Below are 23,428 nucleotides of genomic sequence, written 5' to 3'. Positions count from 1 at the left end.
TACAATATAATTTAAAAATCCAAATTCCACAAGACATTGTAATTGTAAGATATTAAAATACATAGCTTTTTTACATGAAAGATGAAATTATGTTTCAAGGTCAATCAAACATTGAAAAAAATAATTGAATTTTTTTTTTTCGGTCAAGGTCATCCAGCAGTGGATTTGAGCTAAAGAATAATTTAATTATCAAAATAGAAGATAAACGTAAAATTGACATAACTCTATAACTATACAAATCAATGAAAATATATAAATATAACGAGGAAAATATATAAATGAACGAACGAGGAACGACTTTTGAAATTACATGAATTCTGAAGGAATTGTTTGTAATTGCTTGTAATTGCGATTAAATATCAAATGCCTCTCGGAGAGAGAGAGAGAGAGAGAGAGAGAGAGAGAGAGAGAGAGAGCACTTTATGTATTTTGTGAGACCCTAATTATGTATTATTATTATTTCCAGTAATTAACTAAGAAATGTATATTTTCGACTTGAAATTAAGCCACAATTTTTCACAAACATTTTTGTATACATCTGTGGCATAATCTACAATAGTTTTTCATTTAAAAATATTATATTTTCCTCTTATACATTCAAATAATACAAACAAATCTTACCTATACATACTACACATCCAATGTACATTATGCTTTACAATATAAAGATTGAATAGGAAATATTTATAAAAACCTTTTAAAATTTATTATAAGTAATAGGGAATTGATTTATATATTATAAAAAGTTATACAATTATTGCCACGAAAGCAATATAAGTATTAAATAATTATTATACCTTTATATGGATATATTTTTGATAATTATCGAATTTTGATATTGTCATTAGATTTTAACAAATAATAAATGTTATTATATTTTTGTAAATTCTGTTCGCGCAACATGATTTCTAAATATAAATAAGAGATGACAGAGAATTGCTAATTATGCAAATTTGACTACGCAAAAATATGATATTTAGTCGAGATTAATGGAAAATGAGTAAGCAAGGTCTACAGTTAATTTAACTTTCTATTATCAGGACAAAGAGAGTGATGTACATGAAATACATACTTGCTTTTTTCAAATGAATTATTATTATTATTATTATTATTATTATTATTATTATAAGATGAATATATTGTAGGATATACTGTATAAATTTTTGTTTTTCAATTAATTATAGTATTAAATAAATCAATATTTTTTATTTATATATATATATATAAATGCAATTTTATAAAGAAAAAAATACTTCTAAATATATTCATAATTTTTTTGTTATATGACGTCTCTGAAAATTCATCAGAATTTATTTTAAATTTTAAACGCTTATATTTAGTGAGGGATTCTGTAATGAAATGAATTTTCAAAAATTCTTAAATAATTTTCGATATCTTCAAACGTCAATTACTTGTTGGTTCTTAAAATTATTAGAATTAGAATAAGTATACACTCTAAATTGTAATTGAATTTTAATAATATTAAGTATTTTTTAGTACGCTGATTTTTTTTCGACATAAGTCATAAAGTAAAGTAGTGCAATTTAATTCGTATAAATCAACTAATTGTATTTTATATTAGAATTATTGTACTGTAATAATTGTATTGTTCTTATGGATATAATATTTTATGATCTTAGTTATGGATATTTGTACCGAATATTTTCAAGCTTATGTATGCATATATATATATATATATATATATATATATATAATTGAATATCGTAAAACTAAATTGTGTATTACATAAACTTATAAATTTACTTAATAAATAAATGAATTAACTGATAGAGATATCATTTACTCATTCGGATTATTCATTAAAAGTAAAAAAAAAAGTATAATATCATATATTTTCTATACGAGTGAATGTACCAGCTGAAATCTTTTCTTTCATCATATTTTGTCGTTAATTTTATTTTCTTAAGTAATAGGTTAAAATTGACCTATTATCCATACAAGGTAATCGAAATCTTCATTAAACAAATATGTAAAAGCTAAAAGTTTCTTTTAAGGCGAATATTACATAATAAATTTAAATATTTTTAGATAATAATTCAAATTAATTAAACTAATTATAGATATGTAAATGTATATAAAATTTATATAAAATGTATAAAAAAGATTTAAGAATGTGGTTAATCAAATATGTCTAAACGAAGATGGTTAAACATATTTGAGTTTTGTATTTTCAAACGCTCCAAATTAAAAAGTATTATATTTTCAATGGTAAACGTTACTATTCCTTCTCATAATATAAGAATTGCTTTTAATTAAATCTTTTAAATAGAAAAACAAATTATTCATTACATATTACAATGATATACAATATAATTTTTTTTTATTTTCTAGAAACTGTCAAAAATGCAACATTATAAAATGATAAAATCGTTTTGTTAATTTAATATACATAACGAAAGATATATTTATAAATAAATAGGAAAAATTTTGGTAAATAATTAGATTTAAAATTATATTTATTACTATATTTTAATGCAACAACAATGCTACAACAACTATTATATTTTTATTTAAAAGAAAACTGTCATTTTTAAGATATTGTATTATTCTTTAATCATTATCAATAGTAGGAGATAGGACGATGTGGTAATGTTTTTTGGTCCTTTACTATATAATACGTATATTCATAAAAAACAATTTATATTGATTTCGATATGCATTAAAATTTAATTTTTACACAAGTCCTTATTACTATTGCTAATATAAAGTTATATTGTGGTATGAGAATTTTTCTTTTTTTCTTTGGTTTTTTTTTTGTTTTTTTGTTTTTTGTTTTGTTTTTGTTTAAATTAGTAGTCAGTAAATACAAAAGGTACGTATCGGACAATGCCATAATGATAGCCATAAAATCTTCTTTTAGTCTAATATAGACATACATTCGAGTAAATAATTTTAACTACCGTTTTGTGATAATGAAGTCATTATCAAAAGATTTCCATACAAAGTAATTGTATTAATTCCCTTATAAACGCATATAACAAATATTATTTCTTCTTATTGTATTGAATTGTACCAGCTAATTTTCTGTATATTATTTCCAAACGATGAGAATCCAGATGCTTAAATGAAGTAATTAGTATGTAAAAATTTTTCTCATCTAATGAATTGGCGGAGAGAGTGTAGACGGAAAGGGAATTAAAGAAGTGATTTCCGTATCTATATTTACATGAAAAGCTGACAACTGGCAGTGGGAAAAAGTTTCCTGACACTCGTTTGACCGCGCACACTTGCATACAACCATAAGTACTCGCGTGAAAACCGCCGATCTTTCTCTTAGTTGGCGGATCAGTGGCAATGCGAGACACGAGCGATTGCTCCTTCAGTCAGTGGTCCAGAGCTCGAGAGATCGGATGCGTCCAAGAGCGCACGCGTATTACCGCCTCAGTGTTTCGCGGGAGTACAAAAAAGGGTATAGTTAGCTAGCCTTGAATATATTGAGTGAAGGCATCTGTCCTTTTCCTGTCGGTTGGCGGGAGGGTAGAAGAGTCACTTAGAGCTTCAGGTTAGTCTTTGTTGTGATCGATGCTATTACTCAGCTAGACATTGTTTATTTTTCTTTTTCACGCTCATCCGTATATTAGCTTGACTTTCTCGGTATTATCATTTAACAAGGTCACCGTGTATTTATCGAATTCTGTAATATAACATTCAAAAATTAAATCTTGTTCAATTATGTTTATTCAAGCACGCGATACGCTAAACGCTCTTGTTAATCTGTATTATTAATTCTTTTTCGTTAAAAATTCCTTTATTATGGTTGTACATAATTTTACAATAAAATAGTTTTGAAAATTCATCGATTATAATTAACGAACGTAATTTTCTTAAATTCGATAAAATTCTATGATTTTCTTTCCATTTATCTAAAAAATTTATATAATGATAATAATTAGTATTATAATGTAAAAGTATTTTAAAATATTTTATTAGTTTAAAACAAGCAAATGAAGGCTCAATTTCAAAACATTTGACAAAGATATTTAGATAATTGGCAAATGAAGTATACAACTATTTGAAATATTTATCAAAGTTTTGAAAAATTTTTGTTTTTCATTCCGTTAAATAAAATTTCTCTTTGCATTGAAGTATTTAAATTCAATTTTCAATAAATTATTAATTTTTATATACACATCATCACATTACAAAAAGACTTATAAATATATATATATATATATATAAATATAAATGTGTTCAAATATAAATATTTTTATCAATAATCTTTCATTATTGTTAGTATTAATACGATGTAATAAATTATCAGAATATAATATGAATAGATATTATGATACACATTAATAGGTATATGTAAAATAAATTTTTCCGAATGAAATCGTTAATTGTTTAAAATAGTCTATAAAGGATAATATAATTATATCATTGATTAATATACAATTATTTGTGATGAAAATATTTTCTAGAATATAGTTTAATCACAATCTTATATTATTATTTAATAAATTATTTTTATCTTTTTAATAATTTACATAGGAGTTTATAATTAATAACTAAATATTAATTATTTAATGTATGTAAAAGTAATGTTAAATTCCATATATCTATTAGTTTTCTAGATTTTATTATTTAAATTACTATTTATTTTATAATTTATTATTGATGTTATTTCATATTGTTTTATTACTTTCTTTTTAAATAAGTATCATTTGCTAGTAAAACAATGCCACAATTTGTGGATTTAATTTAACAAATTTGATTGTCAGTTAATAAATTAATTCTTTAAATTTTATTTGAATTATCTACTAAGTTATTACATAGTTTAAGAAGATATTGTAATGTCCGTGTAGCTAGTAACTATTTTATTCGAAACATTATTGTATAATTATGGTATAATTTATCTTATCCGTGTGGTACGACAATTTTAATTACATATATCGATAAAATCTATAATTAACTGTAAGGAACTATATTATATTACTTATAAAGACATTTATATATATATATATATATATATATATATATATTAACACAAATTAAAAATTATTGTATAAGATAACATTCCATATATTAATATAACATTAAAATTATTAAACAATGACAATTTATGATTTAATATCTTGAATGCGTACGTACTGAGACAGTGATAATGCAATAGAAATTTAAGAAATGTGTTTTGAGGTCGACTATTTACCCATTATGAAAGTTGCTCGACTTGTTTATAATTTTTGCTACTATTTATTTGATTATTATTATTATTATTATTATTATTTTGATATTATTTAAAGTATGATTTACCGTTAGGCTTTTAATAATTAAGCTCTTAATAAAGCTCTCAAAATAGTCAATATAGAGAACGAAAAAATATTTTGTTCGAATTATAAGTGAACTTTTCTTTTTTATAATAATTTTGATTTATTTATCGCTCAATTGGACGCAAGATAATGTTAAAATGATAAATTATTACTGAAAATTATACGAAATTTATGACTATCATTTGAAAAATATAACTCTCGTTCGAAAGAAATTTTAAAATAAATACTTATTCGCCAAAGAAAGGACATTGCACTTATTGAATGAACTATTATGTTCAACGGTCAATAAATTTTGTTTTATAGTAGTTTGCGTATAACAGAAGCGTACTTCATTTAATTGAAATATAAATTTTGCCTTTCATTTCTTTTTCTAATTAGCTTGTATAAATGAAAATATGTGAATTACATAATCGCATAACTTTATCGTATAATTGTTAGGTGCAATTGAAATAACGGTATGGTTGTAGGATTATCTTGGAGGTATTTTTTGTAACGCATGTCCGAGAAACTCAACGATGCATCAAGATTCTCCTACTAATGTACAATTATCTTGCGTATACACTGCTATTTATTAGGCAAAAATGACAGACTAGCCATAAGCACGTAGAAAAGTCCAATTACGTTATAAATTTACATCTTTTACTGATTTATGATATACCATAGTAAAACTCGCTCTACTCACATGAGAACTGTATTTCTAGTTTCATTATACTATTCAAAGCATTCATCTGAATTTAAATATTAATATTTCGCTTTTTAAATAAGATACATGTTATTTTATGAACGTTATGATTTGGGAACTGAAAGGTTGTAATATAAATTTATCATAAAATTAGGCAGGCATTTATATACCTAATGTACATCCTAGTTGATAATATAGTTATGATAGCACAATAACTTTAATATTTTAATGTGAATTAAACATTTTTATGCTTAGAGACATTATTCGTCATAACACTCTGTGCACAAAAACAAGTTTGTCTATTTAAATTTGAGTGTGTGTGCGGGCGCGCGCGTGTGCGTGTGTGCGTGCGTATCCGCACATACGAATAATTTTATATAAAACTTAAGGCTAATTTATAAAGTATTTAGAAAAGTATTTTTTTTCGCAGTTTTTTGAGTACGAAGTCAATTTTTTTTAATGATATATGAAAATAACTGCAGCTTCCAAATAGAAAATACATTTAATCTTAAAAATTAAGGATAAAATTTATGCGTAATAGAATTTAGATTATATATTTAAATAATGTTTTAAGATCATAATAATATTACTAATTTAATATATATTATAGTATATATTACTAATAATTATGATATGAAAATATTTAAAAAGCTGTATTACAAATACAAAATATGTTGAAAAGCAAGCATTTACAAGAATTCCATTTAAAAATTTGAAGTATACTTCATATAAATCCACAAATAGTATTGTAAGAATACATTCAACATTGAAAAATGTAAAAAAGTAAGAGTTAACACTGCAGCGTAAATATTTTAACAATACTCATAGTATTGAAAAACATGTTTATTTGTATATATAACACAGAATACGATATAAAATAAAATAAAATGACCAAATCAGTTAATATGCAGTTGAATCATCAAATACCTTATCCACCTCCAACTCTCTTTTTTCTGTGCAGTCATTAAAATCGCATGATTTCTACACATTTATGGAAAACAAAAACCAATGAAAATATATTCGTCAATGCAATTATTATTGAAATATTATTGAGATGAGTAGGTATAATATATAAATTTATTTGACATCAAATTAATGCAACAATTTCCGTAATCCTATATGTAATTATCCGATAGAAAGTATTACTTATCAAATGCATATTAATTTTAAAAGTTTAATTATTCATAAATGATGTATGAATTAATTTATATCGTGTCCAAATTTTATTAAAAAACAAGTAATTAAGCATACTTAATTTATGCCTTATCATACTTATTTTATATTAAAAACGACTAAATTAAGGTTTAAATTATGTAAAAGGATAAAATTAGTTTATAAGTAAATATATACCAGAAAGATATACGATTCAAATGTATTTTTCCATGCAATTATTAATTTAATTGCACATTTAAATTAAAAATTGACTTTTATGTAACATTTTCCCTTATAAAGTAATACATTAAATAAAATAATCAAATGATATCAAATGTACCTAATAGTTTTTAGATGAGTTTTATAAAATAATAAAAGAAATCGACATCTATTTATCTTAAAAGCTAAGAAAATTTGCATTACCTATTTATAATATATTCATTTAAGAAATACAAATATTAAAAATAATTTACTAAAAAAATTGTAAAGTAGTATTTCTATTGTACATATGATAAAAATACTTAATGATTTAATAATTTTCAAAACAATTTTTAATTTAATATTAAACATCGCGCTAATATTTGACGCTAATTGGATCAAAAATATTTATATTCCACTCTAACTTTTAAAAATATGGTTTTGTAATAACACTTATACATTTATATATAAATATATTTTTTTTTAAATATAAAAATATTTTTATTAAGATTCAATAACCTTTATTTAAAATACCGATAACTTTATATAACTTAACGTACATTTTAAATAAAAAAAAAATAATTTTACAAATATTATCAAATTGAAAAGAACTTTGATCTTTTAGTATTTAATATAATTGATCTTTTATTAACTAATATAATAAAAAAAATTCTTAAATTGTTTTCAACGTACAAATGTAATATGTTTACAAAACAACATTAATAAGTTTTTATTAATCTTTAGTATAGTGTTTATAATTACATTTTTACCTTTATGAATAATGAAAATAATTGACGATAGTAAAATAATATTTAATGAATTATTACTTGTTCTCATAATAGAAACATTGTAAATACTTTTTACTAAAAAAAAAAAAAAAACATTGAACTATTATTCATACTAATTACCCTAACAATTTTAAGATCATACTTTTTTGCAATGTTACAAATCACTATTTTCAGTTTATTAATATTCTATTATATTTATATTTTGATTGATAATCTGATAAAAAAAATCAGAATAAATGAATAGCTATTACATATATAAATATACTTTATATAAAAGATACAAATTTCTTATGCAATTTGTAAATTTCCCTAATCAGTATTTCCAATACTATTTGATTACACTGTAAAGCAATTAAATAAAATATTTTTTAACTATGATTATTTTTTATTACAATATAAAGATTTGAATGTGAATATACACATAAATATGTCAATACTAATATTAACTTTTCACTATATAATTAACTAGCAAATTAATATTTGTTATCTCCTACTTCGGATAATTAATGATTTCAATGTTACTTAATACTAGAAAAAATAATAAAAATCGATACGAATAATATTGTTATTAATATGATTTAATAATTTGAAAAAAAAAATAGTAAATAATTCATGATTTTCAGTAGACGAATCTATAAAAAAATCCTTTTATAGTGCGTTTATTGATCAAATTTTATAGAATAATAAGAAATTTAACTTATAGTTAATTATAAAAATGTTAGAAAACACATTCATTTTATAAATGGTTTAATTATGAAAACAAACTAAAGAATGTTCGACAGCATATTACCAAATAATATCGGATATTTGTGAAAAAATTGTTTTATATAATTCTTTAATGTAAAATAAAGAGTTAAGAATATATAGGTTACAAGTATATGATTGACATATGAATAAGATAAGATGGACATATGTAATTCAAATCATATCCATATAAGAATCAAACCATCTAAGAATACAAAGGGTAAAAGAAAGCACGAAATAAGCAGAAGATATATTATTCCTTATTTACAGTGAAAAAAAGTACAAGTATTCAATGACGCAGATCCAAAAGTAAGTGTTGCCAAGATGTTGACAGCAATCTTGGAAAGCAATTCTTGTGTACTAAAATCTTGTTCACCTTGATTTAAACTTGAAGCTGTTGTACAAAATGAATGTTTTATATGACCAAATATCTCGAGTCATACTTTCAAAATCTGCAGGGATACATCAATGTACATTTATTTATCATTATTTTATTCCTGAGCATTACATTAACATTGTTGAGGCAAGAAATATTAATCTTAGAAGATTCGCGCACTTGTTGTGATTTATTAAAATTGAAATATTCATTGTATATGTCACCTGTACATTAGTTTCAAAACATAGAAAACAATACAATAAGAGTATTTATTAATTTCAAATTCTATTCTAATTAAAAATTCATTGAAATTAATTTATAATTCATTCAAAAGACATTAAAATATTAATATTAGCGGAAACATTGATTGAACCTTGATTGATTATTAATTTTTATTAATAAACTTACTAAAAGTTAGACAATTTGTGTACATAAAAGATTATGTAGTTTGATATTGATTTTTGATAAAGAAATTTTTAGTAAACAAATAATTTACAAATTACAAATTATTTTCAATTTTTATAAATTTTAGTTTATTAATTTAAAAATATAATATATCAAATCATCATTTAAAAATATTGTAAATTAATATTTTTATTTTATTTTAGGATTTCAGTAAACATTTTAAATACATCTATAGTTAATATGGCATCCATCGTGAATTATTATAAGGATCTCATGTACAATAGAAATGGTAAACCTTTTACTTTTCTAAATTGACATAATTCACGTATTACAAAAATTATGTAAATGGAAAATTTTTTTATAAATTTAGTCATTATTTATAAGTAAATCGACACACACACATATATATATATATATATATATATATATATATATTAATTTATAAACAAGATTTTGAAGGAAATTCCTTTATACTGTAATTACATCAACTAATATGATATTTTATTTATTTTACTTTGATAAATTTGTAAACTTATAGAAATTTGTGCATTTTAATATACTAATTTGAACATCGATTATGCAGATCCTCGAACGCAAGACTGGTTACTGGTATCAGGTCCTGGTCCAATCCTAACAATCATCCTGTTATATTTGTACTTCAGTGTATCGATAGGTCCTAGACTTATGCGCGATAAGAAACCATTCGATCTCAGAAATACGCTCATCTTTTACAATTTTACCCAAGTTTTACTTAGCATGTATCTTGTCTATGAAGGGTTGATGGCCGGATGGTTGTATGATTATAGCTACAAGTGTCAACCTATCGATTATTCCAACAATCCACAAGCTTTAAGGGTAAGTTTTATTTCTTATTGCATTTAGATATTTTAATCGAATCGTAAAAATTTTAATTATAACGATATCATAAAGTTAAATGTCATATTAAAATATTATTTATGTTATTATTTTTTTATTTCTTAAATGAAGTGTTGGAACGAACTTGTTTCATCGAACGTGAAATGGTAAGATGCAGTAGTTGATGAAATGAACAAGAAAAATTAGAGAACGAATAATGTAATCTATTCTTGTAATAGATAATAGCCTTAGGACTTGTCTCTTGCATAAAATTATCGTTGTTAAACGAATGTTCCTATCGACATTAAAATTAAGAATTTTTAATTACTTATATTACAATTTTCATTATTATTAATTGAAAAAAATCCAATTATTATGAGCTATATTACAATTATTTTCGTTTACTCTATAATATCTATTGACAATAGCTAACAACGACCAATTATTGGCTATCTATATATATTTTTTAATATAATAATTATAAATGTCCTTAGATTATTCTAGAATAAGATATGAAATTAATTTTGTTTGTATTCCGTTTCAATATCTTAAAAAACTACAATGTAAGTGGAATTGAAACCATTACTTCATCTATTTTACTTATTAAGTAAAGAATTTTATTAAGAATTTTATGAAGAAAATTTAAATGTTTTAAATTTCATGAAAATTGTCTCTTTATGAAAGTGGAGAATGCAAAAAAAAATACAAATTTCGATATTTATTATTTGATGTATATGCTCTGACAATGCATAATAGGGTAATAATGACGTAATGTAAAGGCTTTGGCTTTCTCGACATACAAACACAGTTTTTAGCCGTTTCACATTTAAAGGAATGCCCAAGTCCTCGAAAGCCTTGCATTCGATTTTCTTTGCACAGGATGAAAAGTAATAAGACACAATTTTAAAATACAGATGGCACACGCCGTATATATGTACTTCATCTGCAAGCTTATAGAGCTCCTCGATACGGTTTTCTTCGTTATGCGCAAAAAACAACGCCAGATCTCATTTCTTCACCTATACCATCATGCAGTGATGCCAATTTGTGCTTGGATAGGAGTGCGATTCGTGCCTGGTGGTCATGCCACGTTACTTGGTCTCATCAATAGTTTTATCCACATCCTTATGTATGCCTACTACATGCTTTCGGCGTTTGGACCTGAGATGCAAAAGTACCTATGGTGGAAGAAGCATCTTACTTCCCTTCAGCTAGTTCAGTTCAGTATAATTTTGGTGCATAATATGCAGGTACCATTATTGTTAATTTATTTCCGACAATATAATTATATTTTCATCTATTCAAAAGTTACAATTACATTTCACACTGATATAAACGTCATACGACATGCAGTATTACGTACTGGAATACGAGTATGCGAATTTCATAAAAAAATAATAATAAAAATATTTAAATATTCATAGAATGATATGATTTTGATGGCTTTATCGATTTTTTTTTATACAAATGTAAATATTTTATTCAATAAAGTGAATTTTTTTAATCTACACAAAAAATTGTATTCTACAGGTAATGGTTACGGATTGCAATTATCCGAAAGTATTATCATTCCTTCTCATCGTCAATGCGGGTCTATTTATCTATCTGTTTGGTTCATTCTACGTAGCAAACTACCAAGTCAAAAGAGAAAATGTCTTGATTGCAAGGGAAAAGAGTAAAATTACAAATGGAATGATTAAAAGCAATGGTTACACGAATGGTACTGTTACTCATGATTATGCCAGAAGTTACAAAAGCGATTAATAGATACGTATTTGTGTTTTGTATGACATTTTCATTACGCGGGCGTACATTTTTAATTTCCTGAAGTTAATTATAAGAATTCAAAGAATATTTTTTATCTCTAATTATGAATAATGTGTACATAAAAAAGTTTTGTAATATTAATTAGAAGAGTGAAATTTAAATTATTTTTTCCGCTGCTCAACTTCAGTTACAAAAATTGACAGAAATCGAATGTGTTTATATTTTTAAAATTTACAAGAAAGTTTACAAGTATTATTTTTATTGTCATAATACAAAAAAAAAAAAAAAAAAAAACGATACAAAAAAATGATGTAAAACTTATTTTTCTTCATCATGTTTGTCGATGTCACATTGTTTACGGACTTGTGAATAAATAATTATCAATTTTTCATCGACTAAGAAAATCTTTGTATCTTTTTTAACAGAATTTATAAATATCATAATTTCATTATTTCTTCACAAAACTATCGAATATATGATTCATCATAATTATTACGTGAAGCTTTATGTATTTTGCCATATTTTAGTAATCGATAGTTCATTTCCATTTCTATAACTTAATATTATGAACTCTTTACCAATAATTCTTAAATACTAAGTATATTCTTGATTATTAATTGGTTACTATTATTATTATTATTATTATAAGCGATTTAATGGCTTATTTTACTTACTGACATTATATGTAATCAATAATTTTCATGGGAAGATAGTCGATGAGTTTAATTCTGTTAAATAATCTATTGGAACAAGCTTACTTTTATGTAATATTCTCAGCGTAAATTTTTGTCAAATTAAAAATTGATTAAAAACCAAGGAGAGAAATAATTTTTTCTTTAATTTTCAATATACACATATATTTCATAATTCATATCTGGTTGATACCTATTTGAATATATGAAAATTATTTATATTATATGACAATCAGAAAATATTAATCAAATTTTAATTTTTAATATATGTAATGAAAATGTAATAATATTTATAGCAGTAAAATTAAACAATAGACAAAGTAATTACAGGATTATATTAATGGTATAGTACGCTAAGTACTTTAGATTAATTTAATGTTGATGATTTTGATGTCTGGATGTGTAAAGCTTGTTCTATCTTCTGTATAATATGAACTTGATAAAATTAAGTTCAATACTACCGAAGTAGATAATTATTTTATATCCGTTTGAACTTGAAGTGTTTATTTCAGTTGTGTAAAGGTATAAATAATTCTAGAGATTAATTATTGTATAACAGATTATGTAAAATTCTTAGGATTAAATAGTAATTATAATTGAAAATAATTGTAGGCGAAAGCATTGACGTATTTTTGTTTTTGTATTAATTCTTTCGCTGTATTTCTAGTAAATAATAAGTTTCTTTGTGCTTGTATAACTATATTATTAATCTCTATCAAATATAATATGTACCTATATGAATAATAATTATAAAGATATAAGGTTTACACGTTTTCGTGAAAATAACAATAACGAAAAAATGATTATAAGTTTTAAATAAATATTCGTTTTTTATAAGAAATATTTTTGAAGAAAATTGTAACATAAATTTTTAAGAAGAATTTTAACGAAGAAAAATAAAGTATTTTGTCCCTGTGATTTTTAAAATATGAATTTTTCATATCGGTGTAAATAATTATTTTGTTTACGAATATGTGTATTTGTGTCTACACTGACATCCTCATAGAAGCTTTTGTAGTATGTAAATTAAGAAAGCAAATAAACAAAGGAATGCGTACATAGTCAATTTTATATTTTTTTCGATTTAACCGTATTTACTATATTCAAATAATTCATTGGTAATGAAATTTTTTAATGTGAAATGAAAAACTTGCAGCATATAGCCCTATTTTTTCATTTAAATTTTAACAAAATTTTAAAAATTTGATAATATGTATAATATGAAATAATATACATATACATAATAATTTTCAAAAATTTCTAAATGTCCCCGATATTATATTTATTCATTTACTATAAATTTACTTTAATACAGTTTTACCGATTATTTCAGCCTGATTATCAAATCATATTTAAAAATATGCGGTGTAAAATAATTTCTACATAATATAATTATATATATACATATAAATAGTAAGAGAGAGAGAGAGAGAGAGAGATCTTTTTCAGAATTTTAAAAATTCTTATTTTAATATAGTATTTCCAGAAATTTTTTATAAAATCATTGTATTTATATAATTTATTGTAATATATATAGAAATTGTGAATCTTTCATTTTTATTTGTACCACTGAATTATTTTTTATAATGATGCATACACTTTTTATTATAAATTTTAATTACATAGATTCATAATTGACTAAACGTATTTAAAAGTAAGTATACTATTATTGTTAAAAAAAAAATAGGCACAAAAAATAATATGCTAAACATAAATTTAAAAACTCAATAGTAATTATAATTACAAAACCAATTAAAATAAAAATACAATTTTATATTGAATTTAAAATTTTTTGGATAAAACAGTGCTCTACCTTGCCGTTCTTTCTTACCTACAATTTACGATATTTTGAATGCCAATGATTGCATCCAACACCTCCGGGTCAGTTGATGGCTCGATCGGCTGCTAATCATTTACATAATTAACGAAATATGATTATGTCTAAAGAGAATGGTGAGCTAATACGATGCACCACTCATTTTCGCTGTTATATGAGCGCAACGGGGGTGGATCTTTGCCATGCGTACAAATTGAGTGGTCGCTACTTTAGCTGGCTCTCTCGAATTTCATTCTCGGGTCATGAAATCTCATCGCTGATCCCTTTTTTCTCGTATTTTGCTTCCTATTTGTACGTCGTATATAAAATTTGCTCTTTGACGAAGTAGATCACTGAGCTGAGTGGAACTTTTTCTCTACAATCATGACAGATACACCGTTAGATTTATCTTGATAAGCGAGCTTTCTCTGCTACTCGCTCTTTGTCAGTCATATTATTCGAAATAATGGTGATTGAAGTGAATTAGTAATTAAAGAGAATTAGACAATGTAAATTAGACAGTCATGTGTTTTAAAGTGAAAAAATTATCTTTGTGTATCTATCTTAATCATAGTCATGGCGAGTCTGTTGGTATACGATGAAGGTCATATATTTATCCGCTATATATATATAAATATATATGTACTCTGTTTTATCTGTACAGTAGTCTGTACGACTACTATATATTCTACTTATAATACTATATAACTACTATATAATACTATATATATATATATATATATATATATATATAAGAAAGGATTGATCGATATATCAGATGATGGTTATACATAAGTTAAGACCTTTGATTCTTCATATTTTTTCTATTCACTTTCAAGACTTTACAGCATATGCATAAAGAAAATTTAAGAGTAGGGTGGGCATTAGATGAGTCCGTCCGATCAATTTGAACGTCCAAAAAAGAATATCACGAGATATAAAAATATAAATTGATAGACAATGATATACCGAGATAATTCATTGGATTGTTAATTTACTACTTTCTATTAGCTAATAAATTTCCTCGAAATACATGACCAGTATCAAATGGACATAGTTTTCCAGATAATTACATACAAATGTCAAATATACACGAATGTTGCTTAAATGCTTTCCCGGCTGCTTTAGTCTAATAAATGATCGATCCATTACTTCACAAAATCGCTGTTAACTCCGTAGCACAAATTTAACGCAATTTTTGCTTATATTTGATAATACTAATATAAATAAAGCATTAACCGGTAACTGATTCATCAGCCTCATTGAAAAAAAAAAAAAAAAAAATACTGTTCGAATAGAGCAAATTAAAAGAAAATTAAACGTGCGATACTTACTCTGGAAATATCCTTGATTCATAAGTACTCGATTCTCGTGAAATTAAATTGTATGAAAATACGTTACTAGTGTATGTTGTATGGACGTAACAAAATTATATTATTCAACCTGATCTGGAGAATATTCTTCTTCCTTCCAATTGGTACTAGTCTTGGGCAGCCCATCACATATACAATATTAAGATGCAAATACTGCGTATCTATTTGCATTGAATGCACGTCTATTCTTTATAAATAAATCTCTGTATCCCTTTTGTATTTTGTTTGTTGAAATACTCAATAATCGTTGGTGCCGTGTAATGCAGAAAACTCATAACACTAAAAATCAGCATACAATACCATCAGATGGAATTGTATATTATATGGATGTTTTTGTAATTTTTACTACGAAAATTTGTAATAACATAAGACTGACGAACAATTATTATGGTTATTAAAATAATTGATAATGATCCGAATTATTTAATGTTCGATAAGATTGTTTAAATATAAACACTTATATAATAGAATAAATAAAATTTTATTTTATTGTAAATGATTTATATATTACACATTATCAGGCACAATACTGTTTACGGTATAATAAAATTTTTAATAATATTTATAAAATAGAGGAATTGCTATACTATTGCATAAGTTGATCATGATTTTAATGATTATATGTTGAAGCTTCATTGTATCGAAATTGACCACAATAATCAATATAATTTCTACTATTATCCAAATTTTCTTCATTATTTATTTAACAGTATGTTCATATATATTTATATTAATAAATTTGTAATATATGACTATTTAAATCCAAAATGAATGTTGCAAAATAAAATAAATAAATGCTAAACGGATTTTGCCAACATATTATAAACAGATATCATCGATCAACGAAAAATGATTTTTGATGGTGATTCTGTATTAATATTTTAATTATATTTTAAATATTACTGGTTAAATATAATATTTTTTATAATGAAACACTTTTAAGTGGAACATAATCTTGATATTTTTTCATTAATACTGAGCAAAAATTTAATTATGTTATAAAAAAAGTTATAAAAAATAATATAGAATAATATTCTAATATTTTTTTATCCATTTCTTACAATCAATATTACAAATTAGTAATAAAATTAATTTTTAATAAGGATTATATATATACACGTACAAAACAATTAATTTCTGAATTAAAAAAAATCTCTAATTATAATTAAATTAAAAATAATTCTAGATTCATAAATTCTGTGTATATATATATATATATATATATCGACTTGAATATTAGAAATTGAAAAAATTTTCATTTTAAAAATCCTAAGTCAATTAAGAATTACGACTCAATGGTAACTTGTTCTTTAGGACAGCGTTTATATAGTTTCCCTCGATCGGTCATAGCAGAATTTATTTTGTAGAATCAGTAGATTACGATTTTATCGACTCGGTATTTATCTTGGAATTCATTCGTCTTGTCCATCGAAGGTAGAAAAACTAATAATATTTGATGAAATATTAAAATAATTAATACCTATATCAACTTGTAGATATAGTTTCTTAAATAAATACCCCAGCACACTTCTTTGTTAAATATAAATTGTTTGTTAATATTAGCATTTTTCAGAAAAATTTGAATTTTGATAATTTTAATTAAAAAAAAAGTTTATCGAATATATTAGATAGTGGAAAATATTTGTAAAGGTTTTTCTTATTAATTTCTAACTGTTATAAAAAATCGATAACTTAATGAACTGTGTTATTTGTTATTACAAAATTATTGAATTATAAAATACGAAATGTAATGAAATCTGATTTATAGTAATTACTAAAAGTAATTGGCATTCAAGTAAACAGAAAACTTATTGTCAAATCTGTTAAACCTATACGGAGTAGCCTAGTTACTATAAAAGTAGTTACATATTTATGGCTTAATTTAATTTATCTTAATTAAATTTAATCCAGGCATGCTAACATTCCTTATTATTGTAAAGACTAAATGAAATTATATTGCTTGATAAATGCCTATCGATTGTCAAATAACGTAATTTTACGTGGTCTTTACAACAAATAAATATATATAATATTTAGAACAGAATAATACAATATATTTTATTAACTACTGCGTTAAATGCTTAGAACGTATAAATCATAATTTTAAATATAAACTATTAACTTACATTTATATTTCAACAGATATGATAGTACTCCCTTAATATCATAGTCGATGATCATAGTCGCTACTTTAACATTATATTATTATACTATTATATCTTTGATTGTCATAAATTTATTATATATGTTGACTATTACTGTTATAAATATCTCATATATACATATATATATATATATATATATGTATACATGAGGTCTATTCAAATTTTAATTTTAGGTTTATTGGTTGATAAATAAAGACTATTACTGTTAAATTCAAGATTTTTGACAATTTGTATGACGCGCATAGCGACTATAGCTACACTGCTAAACGGAACACTTTCAATGGTCATGTAATTGTGTAGATAAATGAAAATTTACTTCTACCATTTGGATTCATTCATTTTATCCAGTATTTAAATTGAAATAATTGTATAACGACAATCGTATCTTTTTATACATTAGCGTATTCTGGACATAAGTTATTTTTCTTCTATATTAAGTATATTAGTTTTAGATTCAATAATATATGTACACACGCCAGCGCTCGCGCACACATATAATTTTTCATGCAAAATACTTACTTATGCAGGCGCGTAATACGAATTTTTAATCTTAATTAATTTTCGTGATATTTATAATGTTTAATATTCCTCATCAATAAAAAGTTGAAAGTAAAATGATAATATTATCATCTACATTCTTAAACTTTTTTGTATTATTAATTTAAGATGATTTAGATCTTTAGTTGTACATTATACACTAAGATTAATGAATTTCCTATAACTTCTGCAATTGTAACGTAAAGCCGATAATGAAACTCAAGGTCGCCATAGATAAGTCACATTTATTTGGGAACATTAATATGCGCATACTCGTTAACGTAGTGGACGTCCGGTCACCCGGTCAGGAATGGCTAGATTAAAATTATTTCAGATGGACATGTATTCATGAACGAATCACAATAATACTCTTGTGTTCGTTATTGACAATTATTTTACGAGTTGACGATGAACTGACGTATCGACTCATTTTAATGTTAAGATTATTTTATTCTGTTTCTTTGTTCAGTAAAAGTACTAGGAAGTCGTACAAATTTTCCATTGATTAAAGTTAATTTTTCTAATCTCTCATATTTAATTCTGTTTATCGATGGTATACTTTGATTAGTTTTCATTAATTCTCTCATTTAATCTATGGATGTTGAAACGAAAAATTTTATTATAATCATTCCGATTTACCTTTTTATAAATTATTTATATGGTTTAACATATTAAATACTATGAAGTTGTAATTTTTAAATTAAAAATTATAAAATATGCTTCTACGAGTAACACAAAATTTTTAACAAATGTAGTAGTGATTGTGTTATTTTACAAACAATTTGTATTATCTATTCTATTATACATTATGTTAAGGTATTGAATGAATATCATATGTTCGCAAAAATTAATCTTTATAACATTTTTTCTGACTATATAACAATTTAAATTCTTGAAACTCATTTTCATTATAATAAATAATTGTTTAAACTCTTTTAAAAATCATTTTATATGAAACAGACATTTATAATTTAGACTTATAGAAATTTCTAATCCCTTTTAATGATCTTTATACTATGTATAAAAAAAATTATAAATATTATATATAAGTTTGAAATTGAAATTTCTAACTAATATAAAATGGTTAATTAATGGAGTATGCAAAAAAAAGTATAAGTAATGAATATTAACGTAAATAATGTATGTGATTAAAAAGGTTATAATTTAAAACTAAATCTATACTTTTACTCTATAATAAGATATGGTGAAAGTAGATATTACGAGTTAAATAAGAATGGTAAAATATATGGAATCATTATTAATATTAGTGTTATATAGATATTACATTAGACAAAATAATTTAATATTGAAAACGAAGAGTACAATAGGAGTAATATAACATAATTGCAATTAACAAGAAAATGATATTGGTTAAAAAACATAAATCAAAATAACGTAAATTTATTATATATATATATATATATATATATATATATATTATGAAATAAAGACGTTTTCAAATTTCATTGAATTCAAATTTTCTGTACACTTTGTTAAATAAAATGATAAAAAATTTTATTGTCATAATTTCCTTTAATTCATACATTATATGTACTTTTACGTTAATTATCTAAATAATCTTATTATATTGATCGTTGTATTTATAATATTTATAACTAAATTATCACTACGAATTTTTCTAATAATTGTAAATATTAAAAGCGACTTTAGTAAGAAAAATGAATTAGAAAAAAAAATTATAAGTAACAAGCATGTAACATACTTTTAATGTTGATATACTTTGTATAAAATGATGTTTAAGAGATAATTCTTGAAAAATTATATTTCGGAATTCAATATATATACCAACATCCATATGTATTGTGCGTGCATACATGGATACGCTTGGGATTGGGACTTTGTGTGCATATTTTTATAGTTCGTTCATTATTATGATATTTAGATTAAAGAATAAAAGAAACAACTAATATATTCCAGATTCTTTCAGTAATTAACAATTTTATGTTACTATATATTACTCCTTATTCATCCAATTCAAAAAATGGTGATAAAAAGGAAAACAAATGTTACTTGACCTCTAACTGAATTTATAATATTAGCTAATTATCATATAATTAAATAATGCTAAATTTATCGACGTAAGGAAATGACAATTGATTTTATAAATATACATATGTTCGTTAAACGTTAAAAGGTTATTTAATCGAGATAATGATGAAATGTATTTGGTTGTATTCCGGATAAAAAATTTAATTTTTTTGGAAATGGTAAAGTATGATTTCCATAATATCAAAGTAAAAAAAATATATTACAGAATAGAAATAATATAATGGCATTTCAAAGTTATAAAATTTCATGTATTCATTTTATGAATTATTGATGATATAATTGCGGTACCAAATATCGCTCATAATTCAATAATTTTTTTTCGAAAAATAACCAAAATTTTTCAAATTTCATAAAGTTTTTTTATAAAATAATTTTTATCGCCTTATGAAATCATGCACATATTTTGATTTATCGTGCCTAACTCCTTATACATTTAATTTATAAATATTCTGCCAATTTCCTTCCTTCCTCGATTAAAATTTTCATGGAAGCTATTATTTTCATGATGATTAAATATATTAAAATTTATTTTATCCAATAAATTTCAAAAATAATGCGAAAAACACAATATTAAATCACAACTTACGAATTTTCAGTACAATTAAAGATTTTTATGTTATATTACTGTATGTATTATTACTTTTATATTCTAAGGATATTAGCATACATCTAAATTATCATATATTTTGAAATTATATTATACTTTTTGTATTGCTTGATATGAATTCATTATATGCAAATAAATATACTTATTCGCTAAATTATGAAGTGTGATTTCGTAGTAATTTTATACGACGGACTAGCAACAATGATCTCTTAAATTATTATTAATTTATAAAAAGTTCTTTACTTTATGAATTCTCTTTTGAGATGCTAATTTTAATTATTTACTTTTTTTTATTATTTATTTTTTATTATTTATTCTTATTATTTAATTCAAAATACAACTATTAATTTAATTATTTTGCATTACGATTTATTTATTAAATAAGTATATCGAAAAATTATTGAATTCATGTATAAATTATGAAATATGGAATTCTATAAAAATACTATTTTTCTAGATTTAATATATTAAATTTATCAGAAATATATTAAAAATACAAAAATTAATTTATCTTCTTATAGTATTTAAGTTATATTACTACTTGAATAAATGGTATGATGGAAATTACTTTATATTTAAAGTTCAAAAAATATATAAATTATATATTTATTTATAAAAAAATAATTTCATTCGAAATAATTAAACGTACCTTGTTTGACGCAAAGGTAAATTATTTACAATTAAATTCTACATATACAGTTTATTACGTATGTAGAGAGATTAAGGATAGATACACTTTATTATCAAATTTCTCAATGGAATACTAATTATGACAATAAATTTACTAATAAGTTCATTCGACTCTAGAAATTTATGTTTAAGTGCAACTACCTTTTAATTAATAATTAGCAATATCTTTAGATACAGTTTGAAAAATTATATATACGTTTTAATATGATCATAATTTTTTTAATTAAAAAAATGATTAGAATATATAATATTAAATAATATTTTTTATAATTATTGATAGTTTTGATATCTAAAATATTTTATACAAATAATTGAAAAAATCTAACGTTTACAAGAAATTTTAAAAGCCTATATGTATTTTAGTATCAATGATTTGTTAAACCTAATGTTTTTAAATTAAGATTAATACGAATATGAAATGAACATTTAAGTAACATTTGTTGAAAATGCAGACAATTCTTTTTAGAGAATCAGTAAACTAATTTTACTTTCTAGAGAAAAACAAATTAATGATTATAAATGAGACATTATCGATATTTAAATGGCTAATTATATTTGGTATTCTTATGTAAAGACTTATTTGAACGTCTAAAGTATGGAATTGTCTTATAAATTATATAAATCTACTTCTCTATAAATATATATATATATGGATGGTTGGAAAATAGAATATATAAAATGGAAATTTTATTAATCATCGATTAATTTATTAGAAATGAAAGAATCTTGTATTGCTGTATAAATAATTATTGATGCTTACCGAATTGATTTCAAGATGAATATTTAATTGATATTAATTGTATATTATAAGAATAAAAGAGTATAAAATCATTTTTATTTTATAATGATACTTATATATTCATTAGTTTGTAATTTTAATATAAACTAGAATTTAGAATTCAATAACAAGATAAAGTATTTTAAAATTCGTAATATTTAAAATTGAAAAATTATTAATAAATTATAATTGATAGATGTATTATGAAAATTAAAAAATTCTTTACGAATATTTATATTAGAATGTAAGTTTTGACAGTAGACTATTTAATATTATTGTAAATCAATACATGAATTGTAACAATTTTATACTCAATTTATATATTTCGCTATATTATGTATATATTTAATAAGATAGAACGTTTAATAAACCATATGACATTAATATAAAATTATTTTGTGAGATCTTACTTTCGTTTAGAGTTGTTTATTAAAAAAAAAATACT

The 23,428-nt window shown here is 23.0% G+C and overlaps 1 protein-coding gene across 1 annotated transcript; it reads left to right on the top strand.

Annotated features, from left to right (window-relative positions):
• The first annotated feature begins 3,313 nt into the window (after positions 1-3,313).
• LOC105360307 (elongation of very long chain fatty acids protein AAEL008004) lies at positions 3,314-12,334 on the top strand. Its single transcript, XM_011497185.1, has 5 exons — positions 3,314-3,523; positions 9,845-9,922; positions 10,217-10,488; positions 11,403-11,738; positions 12,019-12,334. The coding sequence occupies exons 2-5, from the start codon at positions 9,874-9,876 to the stop codon at positions 12,250-12,252; spliced, it is 891 nt and encodes a 296-aa protein (XP_011495487.1). The 5' UTR covers positions 3,314-3,523; positions 9,845-9,873; the 3' UTR covers positions 12,253-12,334.
• Positions 12,335-23,428: the final 11,094 nt, after the last annotated feature.

This window comes from Ceratosolen solmsi, unplaced genomic scaffold (genome assembly GCF_000503995.2).
Source record: "Ceratosolen solmsi marchali unplaced genomic scaffold, CerSol_1.0 scaffold13, whole genome shotgun sequence".
Taxonomy (NCBI): domain Eukaryota; kingdom Metazoa; phylum Arthropoda; class Insecta; order Hymenoptera; family Agaonidae; genus Ceratosolen; species Ceratosolen solmsi.
Note: the sequence above shows the minus strand (reverse complement) of the source record. Positions and strands in the feature narration are given on the sequence as shown.